This window comes from Scylla paramamosain, chromosome 15 (genome assembly GCF_035594125.1).
Source record: "Scylla paramamosain isolate STU-SP2022 chromosome 15, ASM3559412v1, whole genome shotgun sequence".
Lineage (NCBI taxonomy): Eukaryota > Metazoa > Arthropoda > Malacostraca > Decapoda > Portunidae > Scylla > Scylla paramamosain.
In genome coordinates, this window is record NC_087165.1 from 3093776 (window position 1) to 3108066 (window position 14291).

A 14291-nucleotide genomic window follows, 5' to 3' on the forward strand; every position below is an offset into this window, starting at 1 on the left:
CACAAATTTGGTTTCCTTTTTGTAAACACAGATTGAAAACTCTCATTCATTAGTTCACTCATTTCCTCACTGGTTTCATAAATTCTTCCTTCCCTTTTCAACTTGTTTATGCCAATCCTTATGTTTAATTTTCACATTTATGTATCTGTAGAAGAGTTTGGGTTCTTCCTTTGCATTTTCTTACTATGTCACTTTCAAAGTTTCTTTCTTCTTCTTTTATTATACTATATTCAGTGTGTGTGTGTGTATGTGTGTGTGTGTGTGTGTGTGTGTGTAAGGATGAGTGAGAGGTACTGACTGAGAGTGTGAAGGATACTGGAAGTGTAAGAGAGGAAAAACGATAGACAGAGAGGGAAGGAGAGTCTGTGAGAGTCATGAGCAGATAAGTTTGAGTGAGAGTGAGAGTAAGCATGAATGAGTAGAATGAAAAGTAAGCATGATTGAGATGAGAGATTAATAGAGTGAAGGTGACTGTGGATATAAAGAAATAAGTGAGAAGTGTGAGAGTCAGTGCTAAGGAGAAAACAAGCATGATTTAGATTATAAAAATAATCAAGTGAAAGATCACCTGTGTGTGTGAGTCAGATTGAGAGTGGGGATAGAAGTGAGTGCTAATTAGAGTAAGACTGAGTGAGAGTCAGCATGAGAGAGAGAAAACTTAAGGATGAGTATGAATGTTAGTGAAAGATGAATTGTGGGAGTGAGTAAGAACAATCCTGAAGATCAATAAATTGAATGAGACTGACTGAGAATAAGAATGGGATTATTCTGAAGGGTGAGAGGGAGAGTGAGGATAAAGGAGTAAATGCTATGGAATGAATGAGATAGAGAGAACAAGGTACTTTATCTTGGACAGATAAGGGGAGGGGAGTTGATTGGGAGAGAGATTTGAGAAAAAACAAAAGAGAAAGGGAGAGGAAAGGAACAAGGGGAGGAAGGGACATACTGTGGAGTAGAGGGAGGAATGGAGTTCATAAAAGGGAAGGAGAGTTCATAGGGAAAGGAAACAGAAGAAAGGTGAAGGAGGAGGCTGGTAGTATAGGGAGAAAGTAGAGAAAATAAATATAAGCAGGAAGTGTGCAGAGGAAGTGAAGAATTAGAGGGAAAGAGGAAGCAGTGGAGGATAAATATTCCCATTTCCTGCCCCATACTCCCTTTTGTTCTTCCCCTATCCACCCCCTTCCTACTTCTACTCCTTCCATCTCCTTGCCTTCTCTACTCCCCTTCCCTAGTTATAGCTTCTGCTTTTATATTCTTGAAATATAAATGTTTTCTTTTTTTTTTGTTATCTTTTCTATTTATTTTTCTCTGACTTCCCCTTCTGTCTTTCTCTTCTCTCTGGAGCTTTGTGTCTCAGATACATTGCACTTCATATTACTGTGATATGCGTAAAAATCATCTGCATCTGCAACTGCAACCATAGATATGGAAGTAAAAGAAATGTGCAACTGCATCCGTATATGCAAACATTGATACTTTAATATCCACAATCTTATCTGCAACTGCATTTTATAAGAAATACATATCCAGCTCAGCATCTGCATCCAAAAATTTAGTATTTGCAGCATTACTTATGCATTGTTGTTATGGATTATTCATTTGGCCTTGCATCACATTTCAGGCCAGTTTTATAAAATAGCCTCCTCAGATATCTCTAAATATTGCAATGAAACTAACCATAAACAGTCTGGTTATGGGGAACAAATGCTAAATATGTTTTTGTCATGCTGTGGACTTTCCTTGCCTTCTTTAGTCATGGAGATGCAGGTTTCTTCCACATGCCACTCAAAACAGCTCACATGACTCATATGTTGAATCATGTCAAGGGTCTCCATTGCAGATATGCTAAGTCTAACACAGAATTTTATATCTGCTTTCATTAAGCCATGCATGCAGTGTTACTAAAGAAAGTACTCAATAAAAAAAATTGTGTAATTTTGCAATGACTAATCCTGTACCTTGTAAAGAATTTCTTCCTTTGCTTTGTTCATGTTGAGGAGCACCTGTTGTGTGTGTGTGTGTGTGTGTGTGTGTGTGTGTGTGTGTGTGTGTGTGTTAATAGTCACAAAAGTATCAGCTGTTTTCTTTTTGTCAGTCAGGAACCAACTGTAAATAGCCTGTGACACTCCTTGGACAGTAAAGGAGGTTCACACAAGATAGCACAAAGTTCTGTTAAGTTTTGAGTGTCCCAGGGTTTATTTTTATAGATATTTACTTTCATAGTTTTGTTTTCACATGATGCTACTCATTATTGCAGTCATTGTTCATGATGCTGCTTCTGCTCCTGGCAAAGGGTTGGGCCATCACCCGTATGATGCTTACCCGTCGACTCTTGCTGTTTGCCCTGTGGGGCCTCTACTCCATCCTTATCCTGACCCTTTACTTCTGGAACATGGTGAGTGCATGGGAAACTAAGAAAGAGAATGAAAATGAATAAGCAAATCTGAACAACACTTACAGAAATTAGAATTTAGAGAAGTTAGTGATTAAAAACTTATTTTGTAAGTGGCAGTGTGTAATAGCTTGTTTTTAAATACCGATTTTTTTTTTTTTTTTTTTTTTTTTAATGAATCAACTCATTAAGGTGGATTGTTATACATAAACTGAGATTATTACCCACCACCTTGCAATACCCTGATGGAATGATAGTTCCAACACCATGGATTATTATATGTTGGAAAAATGTAACATTTTATTTTTTTTATTTTTTTTTATTTTATTTATTTTTTTTTTTCCACCAAAAAGTTCACCAGGTTCTCCTTACTCACTCCACTCCCACCCCATTTATTCCACATTTTCATACTGTACCTGCTGTCTCACTACCTCCAGCCTCTCCAACAATATCTTCCACTGACTCTAACCTTCTCCTACTTAAATATTTTTTCATCTCTTTTCTCCTTTTCTCACTTTTTGCATTTACATACAAATCCATTTATGCCTAACTATCTTCTCATTGCCAGACTTTTCTCCCCTTTCTCTCTCTTAACTTCTTTTCAAAATAATGATCCAAAGAAATATACATAGAACATACATGAATGCAAAAAAAAGCTAAAATTCAGATAGTTGAAGGAAAATGCAAAAATAGGAAGAGGATGAAACATTTTTAGAGAAAAAACTACTCATAGGAAAATCACATGCTGTATAAAAAAAAAAAAAGATGAAGTATTGAAATTTTAAATGACAGGAAGAAGGATGGATAATTGAAAATGCACTTATCCTTCTGTATTTGTTGGGAGTTGGGAAGTGTAGACTCCATAAATGGCAAATTTTGTGAATGTTTACTGCATGCTCATGTAAACCTTTTAATTATTACAGTATTTCCATGATTATTGCTCTTCTAAACTTGCTTGCCGCATGCCTCATCCCCTTCCTAAGGTCATGTTACACAAGATTTCTTTCATACTTACTACTTCACTATTGCAGGTATTAACCACTGCCTTCACTGTTTTATCCTTTTCACCAATAAACACTGGAACTCCCTCCCCATTTTTTCTTCCCTCATGACTTGAATTATTTCAAGAGGGGAATATTAGCACTTCTAGAAATAAATTAGCCAGTGTTTTTAAACATTTTGTACATGTAAAAAAATAAATCCTCTTGGGATAACAAATTATATAACTTTATTTATGCTTTTTGTACCCTTTTCTCATTCTTATTCATCCATAAAAATATAAAAAAATAAGAAATAAATAATTTATTAACATAATTATTTCTTAATTTCATTTCTCTTATCCCTAGACTGAGGTGGATGTGGTGCAAGACATCGATGAATACCAGACATGGCCAGGTTGGTTGACACTGGGTCTGCGAGTACTCATCATGGTGTGGTTTCTTGGAGAGCTACGCCACACAATGACGTATGAGCACAACACAAACAAACTCAACTTCTTCCTGCACTTTGGGGCTGCCACTCTGGTTTGGTTCATATATCTCCCAGTGGTGGCCCTCATAGCCCTACAGGTGTCTCCTCTATGGCGGTACAAACTTCTATTAGGTCAGTCCATTTGACTTGTTAATGCTTTCACTGATTTATACACACACACACACACACACACACACACACACACACACACACACACACACACACACACACATATATATATATATATATATATATATATACACACACACACACACACACACACACACACACACACACACACACACAGTGGAACCTCAGTTACCAAATGTCTTCCTTTCCAAACAACTCTGTTTTTTTTAATGAAAATTTTAACTCATAATTGCTTCATTTGCTGTACCATAATCAGTTTTCAAAGTTACTTGATTTCAAATACTACAAGAAGTAGCAATAGCTGCCATTTATTACTAATTTATAGTTTCCATAAATATTTCCTTTGTTTTTATATATTTGGAGAGACACAGAGGGTAAGACAGTAATTCAGTCTTTGAAATATGTTAAATATGATCCTGTTGAAGAACCTTGATGTGAACAAACAAGGTTTGGCGATCAGGAGTAATTCCGAGCCTCCTGTGGCTCTCTCTATGACCCACAACACCATCACTACTGCACAACTTCATTTTCCCAGTATCTTTTCCCAGCAGCAAGATGTCTAAGTCTTATGATCACCTTCATTTTGGTGGTGAGTGGGTTGGTCCTCTCTGTGTCACATTGTAAGGCTTCCTTCACATGATTGGTGACAAAGAGAATGCCTGCATGGTCTAAACAATATCTTTTGATGAGTTCTGTGTTACTAAGTCCATTCAATACATCCTTTCTGGATGAAAAATAAGCTGGAGATGTTGTGGAGTGGCCATCTTAGCAGTGGAAGCCTTAGCCATTAACTGCAAGGACATGGTGGGCAGGTGTCTGAGAACGGATTAATCTATTTTACATTGATTCCTATGGGGAAAATAGTTTCGGTTTTCAAACATTTCAGATTTCGAACAGCATTCAGGAACGAATTAAATTAAAAAATCAAGGTTCCAAAATATATATATATATATATATATATATATATATATATATATATATATATATATATATATATATATATATATATATATATATATATATATATATATATATATATATATATATATATATATATATATATATATATATATATATATATATATATATATATATATATAAAACCTCTCCTGGACTTCATCAGTGTCTTTGTACTTTAGGTTGGATTGGTTTAGTTTCTGCTTGTCTTGTTTATTAAATTATTGTCTTCTATTCTGTATGAATTATGTAATGGTTTAATTTTCTTTTGCATATACATCCCCTTTTGAATTATAAACTAAAATTATATGAATTTGGAATATTGTGAGCCTGCATTTTTAAGAAAACACTGAATTACTGAAATAATATAGTTATACAGTAAACCCTTATTAACCCTTTCACGTTGCAGTGACAACTTTGCACATCATAGGATTTTTTGGAGTGGATGTCATTATGATAAATTTGCTGATCAAAATAAAATAAAATGTACTACTACTACTACTATATATATATATATATATATATATATATATATATATATATATATATATATATATATATATATATATATATATATATATATATATATATATGATCAAAATAAAATAAAAAGTACTACTATATATATATATATATATATATATATATATATATATATATATATATATATATATATATATATATATATATACATATATATATATGATCAAAATAAAATAAAAAGTACTACTATATATATATATATATATATACTCGTATATATATATATATATATATATATATATATATATATATATATATATATATATATATATATGATCAAAATAAAATAAAAAGTACTACTACTACTATATATATATATATATATATATATATATATATATATATATATATATATATATATATATATATATATATATATATATATATATATATATATATACACACCAAGGCAGTCTCCCCCAAAAAGAGGGGGTAGCCAAAACAAAGCACACAGTTTTCACATTCACATTCATTCACACCACTATCTTAGCCCCTTGGCTCTGGACAGAGAAGAGAAGGTACTCCCCCCTCATTCTATGGAGATCTGTCTCACAGTTTTTTTTTTTTTTTTCTCTCTCTCTCCATATGAGAAGGTTACTGGCCAAGGGCAACAAAAGTTTTGTATAAAAAAGCCCACTTAATGCCAGTTCCCAATGACATTTCAAATAGAAAAATAAAATAATGGAGAATAAGTAACTTGAACTCTCATGAAAGAGTTCAAGTCATAGGAACAAGGAAATACAGAACCAGGCAGGGAGTTCCAGAGTTTACCAGAGAAAGGGATAAATAATTGAGAATACTGGTTATGGTTAACTCATGCATTAGCGAGGTGGACAGAATAGGGATGAGAGAAAGAAGAAAGCCTTGTGCAGTGAGGCCAGGAGAGGAGGGGAGGCATTCAGTTAGCAAGATCAGAAGGGCAGTTTGTGTGAAAATAGCAATAGAAGATAGCAAGAGATGCAACATTGTGGCATTGAGAAAGAGGCTGAAGAGTCAGTTAGAGGAGAGGAGTTGATAAGATGAAAAGCTTTTGATTCCACCCTCCTGTATGGACTTAGCAGCTGGGGAGGTGAGAAAAACTGGTGGAGACAACTCAGAACACCAACTTCATAGAAGCTTTCTTAGTTAGAGATGAGATGTGAAGTTTCCAGTTTAGATTATAAACAAAGGACAGACCAAGGATGTTCAGTGTAAAAGAGGGGGACAGTTGAGTGTCACTGTAGAAGAGGGGATACTTATCTGGAAGGTTGTGTTGAGTTGATAGATGGAGGAATTGAGTTTTTGAGGCATTGAACTAAGTTCTATATATATATATATATATATATATATATATATATATATATATATATATATATATATATATAGATATAGATATAGATATAGATAGATAGATAGATAGATAGATAGATAGGTAGATAGATTCTATATATTGTCCTTGAGGTTCTGTTGCTCCTCTCATCATCCCATTCCCACCAATCACATAAATGAGCTACACCATGCCCCATCCTCTATCCAGAATGAGGAAGTCTCACTGGCAGAGCCTACATCACAGTTTCCCCTCCTATGATCCTTCCCTTGTCCTCCATATCCCCCTATCCTTCTCTTGGTCCCATATCCCTCCATCAGGGAGAAGAGACTGTATAGGGGGTACAGTTCCCCCTCCTTCCTGGTTCATTCCTTGCCCTCTTACCCTCCTCTTCCTTTTCTCCCTTCCTTCTCCTTACATTCTCTCTCTCTCTCTCTCTCTCTCTCTCTCTCTCTCTCTCTCTCTCTCTCTCTCTCTCTCTCTCTCTCTCTCTCTCTCTCTCTCTCTCTCTCTCTCTCTCTCTCTCTCTCTCTCTCTCTCTCTCTCTCCTCTCTCTCTCTCTCTCTCTCTCTCTCTCTCTCTCTCTCTCTCTCTCTCTCTCTCTCTCTCTCTCTCTCTCTCTCTCTCTCTCTCTCTCTCTCTCTCTCTCTCTCTCTCTCTCTCTCTCTCTCTCTCTCTCTCTCTCTCTCTCTCTCTCTCTCTCTCTCTCTCTCTCTCTCTCTATCTCTCTCTCTCTCTCTCTCTCTCTCTCTCTCTCTCTCTCTCTCTCTCTCTCTCTCTCTCTCTCTCTCTCTCTCTCTCTCTCTCTCTCTGTGTGTGTGTCTGTGTGTGTGTGTGTGTGTGCTGATACGTCTGGGAAGGTCATCTTATCAGTGTTGAATGTCAACACTGACCAGCACTCTATTACTGATGAATGGAGGTAGTAGTTTCATGTCTATTACTTTTATATATATATATATATATATATATATATATATATATATATATATATATATATATATATATATATATAGAGAGAGAGAGAGAGAGAGAGAGAGAGAGAGAGAGAGAGAGAGAGAGAGAGAGAGAGAGAGAGAGAGAGTACCCATCACCACCACCCCTAAGCATAAATGTGTTTGTGTGTGTGTGTGTGTGTGTGTGTGTGTGTGTGTGTGTGTGTGTGTGTGTGTGTGTGTGTGTTCTGTAGTTACACCCAGAAAAACCCATCTCCTGCCTCATATTTCTATGGCAACTGAAGGGTTGACTCTCAGAGATAGAGATTATATTATTACATTAGAAATTATATAGGCTATCGCTTATGGGCCTACACTGTATTTGAGCATTGCGTATTTTTTTAAGCATCTAGAGCAAAGAGGTTAAGAGAAGAACAGTGACTCTACCACAGCAGCAATAGAATGGTCAGAGAGGAAACTTGAAATGAAATTACAGAGAGAGAATAGTAGAAGCCATAGGAGGGTAGTTAAGAAATCAAAGCTTTGTGCCAGACTCTATCAAAAACTTTTGATATGTGTGAGGCAACAGCGAAAGTTCCACCAAATTCCCTAAAAGAGGATAACCAGTCCTTAGAAGGAAAGCCAGAAGATTACCAGAAGAGCAGCCTTGACAGAATCCATACTAGTGATCAGAAAGAAGATTGTGAAGTGATAGATGTTTAAGAATAGATGTTTAAGAATCTTCCTGTTGAGGATGAATTAAAAAACTTTAGAGAAGCAGGAAATTAAAGAGATGGAACAGTAGTTTGAGGGATTAAAGCAGTCACCCTTTTTAGGAACACGCTGATTGTAGGTAAACTTCCAACAAGAAGGAAAGGCAGATGTTGATAGACAGAGTTGGAAGAGTTTGACTGGGCAAGGTGCAAGCACAGAGAACAATAGGAGGGACTCCATCAGGTCCATAAGCCTTCCAAGGGTTAAGGCCAGTAACATAGGACATGTTACAGATATGAGGTTGTGATCAGAGAAGCCCAACGGAGAAGATAGGATGACAGCATACGCAGAATTAGAGGTTAGGAAAAGGTCAAGAATGTTGGATGTATCTACAAGACAGTCAGGAATACAAGTAGGGTGTTGCACTACTTGCTCTAGGTCACAGGATAACAAAGTTAAAGGCTAGTTCACCAGGATGGTCAGTGAAGGGTGAGGAAAGCCAAAGTTGGTAGTAAACATTGAAGTTTCCAAGAATGGAGATCTCCACAAAAAGGGAAGAGAGGCAGGATGTGCTCCACTTTGCAAGTTAAGTAGTCAAAGAATTTTTTATAGTCAGAGGAGTTAGGTGAGAGGTACAGCACAGATAAATTTGGTTTGAGAGTGACTCTGTAGATGGGAAAATTTGGAAGATTCAAGAGCGAAGGCATGAGAGCAAGTTTAATTATTGCTCATGTAAATGCAACATCCAGCTTTGGATTGAAAACGAGATAGAGAAAGTAGGAGGGAACAGAGAAGGGGCTACTGTCAGTTGCCTCAGATAGCTCTGAGGAAAAGATAAGGTTTAGTAGAGGAGAGGTGGTGTTTTACAGAATGAAAATTAGATCTAAGGCTGTGAATGTTGCTGAAGTTAATGAAGAAAAAATTGAGGGGAGTGTCAAGACACTTAGGGTCAATACCAGAAAAGCAGTCTGACCTGGGGACATTTGTGGTCCTCTCCCCAGACAGGGACTCCGAGGCTGGTGTAGGAGTCGCCATACTAATTTAGGATTTTAAGTGAAGGTTGTGTGTGTATTAAGGTGCATGTTGTTTTCTGTGAAAGAAGAGAGTTGTCTTTAGAGGGCAGGGTGTGACTGTCGCCTTTTGTTGTGAAACACAAAGGGAAACGTTCATTTAGGTCACAGCTGGGTTATTGATAGTTCACAGCACCCATTGATCCAGTGCTTCAGACCTCACTGGGAGTAATTATCATTTTAGCAGATGTCTACTGCCTCCTCATCCACAGAAACCGAGCCTCAGGGAATCCCCATTGCCACTAAAAGAATATTAAAAATAGACAAGGGTGAACAGATCCCCAATCCTATCACCATCCTTAGTTACTATATAGAAAATAGATACAGTAAAATCCCTCTCATCCGACATTCAAGTATCCGGCAGCTTCAAGTATCTGGCACATTTTTCCCCGAGCCTTAAAATCAATAAAAAATCAATGTGTACTCATAAAATCGATTAAAATTCCCGCACGAGGCATACTTTGTCCCCTCGCCACCAGAGCGCACTGCTTCGCGCCACCCGCGGCCCACTGCACTGTGTTTACTCAGTGACTCAGTCCCGCGTGTGCACTGTTTATCGCCTGACACCTTCATCATGCCTAAAGTTGTAGAAAAGAGGAAGCGTGTTGTGCTTACACTTAAGCAGCTGATCAGATCAGCTGCTGATTAAGATCAACTGATCTTTGTTATGGTAAGATGCGTGAGTGTAGGGTGGTGATTGTGGACATAATTTCACTTCTATTCAAGTATCCGGCAATATTCAAGTATCCAGCATGTCGGCGGTCCCATTGATGCCAGATAAGAGGGATTTTACTGTAAATAATATAAAGCAGGCACATGGTAAGATAGAGTACATCAACCCTCACTTTTGGAAGAGACCAGCCACTGCCCTCTGCATGTTATGCAAAAGGCATTCAAACTTTTAATCTTATCCCTGCTCTGAAGACAGCAAGCTATCACAGTGTGGTTTTGGGTTTCACTTATTTTACATAAATTTCAGGAATGTAACTAAGGTTGACTACGATCTTCTGTATTCATTAAATTCATATGTTACTGCATGCCTTATTTTCCCTCTTTTTACTTTGCTTGAAAATCATCTAATGTTCTTCCTCTTGTTACAGGGTTTACTTACTCAGCTGATTTACTGGCTCACTCTGTCATGACCTACCTTTTGTGGCCAGACCGCTCAGAGCAATACCTTTTACTGGCTTATGAAGCTGACCTCTCTAGTGAGTTGGAAGAGTTCAATGAGGCACCACATGTTCTCAACCACCCTAAGGACACCACCTTATTAACACCACTTTGTGACACAGAGAGCAATCACTCCACATTATTGAAAATTCATACCTGAAGCTGTTTGTCAGTGAGTCTGAGGAGTTGTGCTCTAAAGGTTTGTGATACAAAATTACTGGTAATTTGTAAATATTTTTTTTGTGTAGTCAAGGTATTTGTAGAAGAGAGTGCTGTATAGTGACATTATTTTATGAGAATCAAATTATGATGATAAAAGTTGGTGTTGGTTGCCAGTGATATAAAGTAACTGTCTTGAGCTGAAGTAATATGTATCAGGATTCCTTCAGTGGTGTGCTAGCTTTGAATATTTACAGAGTAAAGAGGATTCAGTAGAATCCTCAAGATGTAGAGTCCGGATGGCTAAAAGGTTGTCAATAGTTTAGAGGTCATGGTATTTATATAAAAAAAAAAAAATGAGTGCCAAAAGCATTGAAAGCATTTTGATATTGTAAATATTATATATGTTTTTACTTTTCAAACCTATATTTGTGTAAAAAAGTGAAAAGGCATGTAAAATTAATTTAATATAACTCTGTTGATGATTCTCACTGGACGTTGTGTTAATGTAAAAAGAATCAATACAGTATATTATTCCATTATTTTGTGCAGTTTTTATCCTTACTCTAAATTTTAGGAAAACCCACCTTTCAAACTTTAATTATACTGAAAGCAGGATGAAGTTTGTGTTCATATATATATATATATATATATATATATATATATATATATATATATATATATATATATATATATATATATATATATATATATATATATATTTATTTATTTATTTATTTATTTATACTGTGGAAACTTGGTTCTCCAACTTATTTAATTCCTGAATGCCATTTGAAATCCTATATGTCTGGAAACCAAAACTATTTTTCCCACAGGAATCAATGTAAAATGGATTAATCTGTTCCCACACACCAGATGATTTTTTTTTTTTACAACAATAGTTTGTGCTTAAAATCATACAGAAAAACATATGATACAAGATAAGTAAATTAGGGACTGTTTTCATTATAAGAGAAGATGAATGCAATGATGCGAAAATCAGTTATGGGACGAGTAATGATAATGACCAGGTGGGAGATTTCTAGTTCAGTCACCCCAACAAATGCAGTTCTCACCATTTTCTCTTAAGCCTCAGAGAGTAGAGACTATCCAGCCAGGAAGTCGTGTTGAGTATGGTGCAGACATGCACTGAAGAAGGGCTGCATCGTGACTAACACATTGCAATCATTTGTGATGCAATCATGTAGCCTGTTTGATAACCAAATTATGATATGGCAACCGAGGCAATTGTTATGAGTTTAAAATTTTGTTAAAAAAAAAAAAAAACCGATATGTTAAAAAAGGGAGGTGTTTGTCTCACTCTTTCTCAGTCTCATATACGTAATTCCATTTTCATTCTTAATTAGTCTCATCCTATTTAGCAATCCTTAGGATTGTTCTCACTTTCAGAGAGAGAGAGACGCAAACAGCAGGCACTGTATTTGCCAGCATATTAAACGCACCTTTGCATAAGACACCCCGATTTTACAAGGATGTTTTGTAGAAAAAATTTTGTTTCATCATAAAGTTATGTAAGAAATTGCAGTGTGTGTGTGTTGGAGGGCCACTGGCCAAGGGCAACAATTTTTTTTATTAAAAAGAAAGGCCCACTTAATGCCAGTTCCCATAGAGATGTCAGATAGAATCATAAAAAAAAAAACAGGATAAGTGTCTTGAAACCTCTCTCTTGAAAGAGTACAAGTTATAGGAAAGAGGAGATACAGGAATGATTGAGAATACTGGTTAACTCTTGCATTAGAGAGATGGGCAGAACAGGGATGAAAGAAAGAAGTTTTGTGCACCCAGGCCACAGGAGGAAGGAAGGTTTGCAGTAAGAAATATCAGAGGAGCAGTAAGTGTAAAAATACCAGTAGAAGGTAGCAAGAGATGCAGCACTGCGTCAATGAGAGAGAGGCTGAAGACAGTCAGTCAGAGAACTGATAAGAAAAGCTTTTGATTCCACCATCTCTAAAATAGTGGTGTGAGTGGAATCCCCATACATGTGAAGTAGTGCTGGGCAGGATCCGACATTTTTGGATTCGTGGATCCGAGTACTTAAGCTTGCTGGGTCCGTAGGATTCGGGTCCGGATCTGAGTACTTGTAGCGCGCTGGGAGACTAGTGAGAGGGAGGGATCCGCGCGGTAGTCGGGTCCTGGCTGGTAATCGAATCCCAGGCCACTAGCGGATCCCTGCTAGTACTCGAGTCCCGGCAGTAATCGAATCCCGGCTAATAATCAGGTCCCAGGCCGCTCGCGGATCCCTGTCGGTACTCGGGTCCCGGCGGTAATCAAATCCCGGCTAATAATCGGGTCTCAGGCCACTCGCGGATCCAGCTCACGGAACCCTGCTTGCACTCGGGTCCAAGCTCTCCTGTCAGTGCTTGGGTCCACGGCGGCTGGTTGCCTCACTCCACAGAGTTATCTCACCCTCGTATTTTACCTTCCAATGTGTTATCATATTTCACAAATTTATTTTTGTTATGTACTGAATAATGAAAATTAATTTGTTACTTCCATAGTTGGTGATATTCTAGATATACTTTGTTTAGAGTATGCAATGCACATTATTCATGTTGCTATAGGACAAAATATATATTAGTACAAGTGTGGCTATCAAGAATTATAAGGGTTCAGGCCATGGATAAGGCGTCTAAAACCTTTGTCTTCTACGACCGACAGTGGCTGCAAATCTTCCACAATCATTCTAATAACTAGATTATCTATTTCCCTCTTCTTATTCGAGTCACTTCTGTATGGTGTTGCTTTGGTAATAGTGTCAAAGTTGGTTGTACACTCATCTTAGACAGTTTTGGTAAATCGTGTTCTGTATCATTTTCCTCCTTCAGCTCGGCATATTCAAGGGGATGTCTGGTGCAGAGGTGTTTGATGAGACTGGAAGTCGTACTTCCACAGTACTTTAATTTATCTTTGCAAGTCAAACATACAACCACATCCTCGTCTGTTTGTTGCATGTAGCTCCGTATTGGTGCACATTTGGTCCGCTTGGCTGCCATTGTGCAAATAAGAGGTTTACTTTAATTAAAAAGTGAATTTGTGGTCAATAATGCTGACGATTTATTGTTTCAAATGACACAAGCTACACTTTCTTAAGTTTTCATGAAAGACTGTTAGATTTTAAATGGAATATTTATTCGCACTTTGGTAGACAAGGAATCAAGGTATATTACAGATGTATTTATTTTAGAGTATTCATCAAATTTTCATGTAAAGGTAACTACTATACCAACTGTCACAGATTATCCCTTTGATGATGTCTCTGCAGCTACTGGCGCGAGTGGTTAAGGTTAAGATTAAGGCAACACAGGGGAAGGGGGAGATATCAAGTGGGGATAGAATGAAGAATAGGTGGGTGAGGAAGGGAATTGCAGTGTTAGAGAAAGTCGCTGGGGCTTGACCCAGGTGCTGAG

General features: G+C 37.0%; 1 protein-coding gene across 3 annotated transcripts in view; it reads left to right on the forward strand.

Annotated features, from left to right (window-relative positions):
* Positions 1–11405, forward strand: part of LOC135107274 (uncharacterized) — a 107996-nt gene extending 96591 nt beyond the window's left edge. For 2 of the 3 annotated variants that reach the window (XM_064016937.1, XM_064016939.1), the window contains exons 6-8: positions 2258–2395; positions 3739–3994; positions 10635–11405. In XM_064016937.1, coding sequence (XP_063873007.1) covers positions 2258–2395; positions 3739–3994; positions 10635–10864 — 624 coding nt within the window. In that variant the 3' untranslated portion in view covers positions 10865–11405. The remainder of the gene's footprint in view (positions 1–2257; positions 2396–3738; positions 3995–10634) is intronic. The other variant, XM_064016938.1, reaches the window with a different exon arrangement.
* Positions 11406–14291: the final 2886 nt, after the last annotated feature.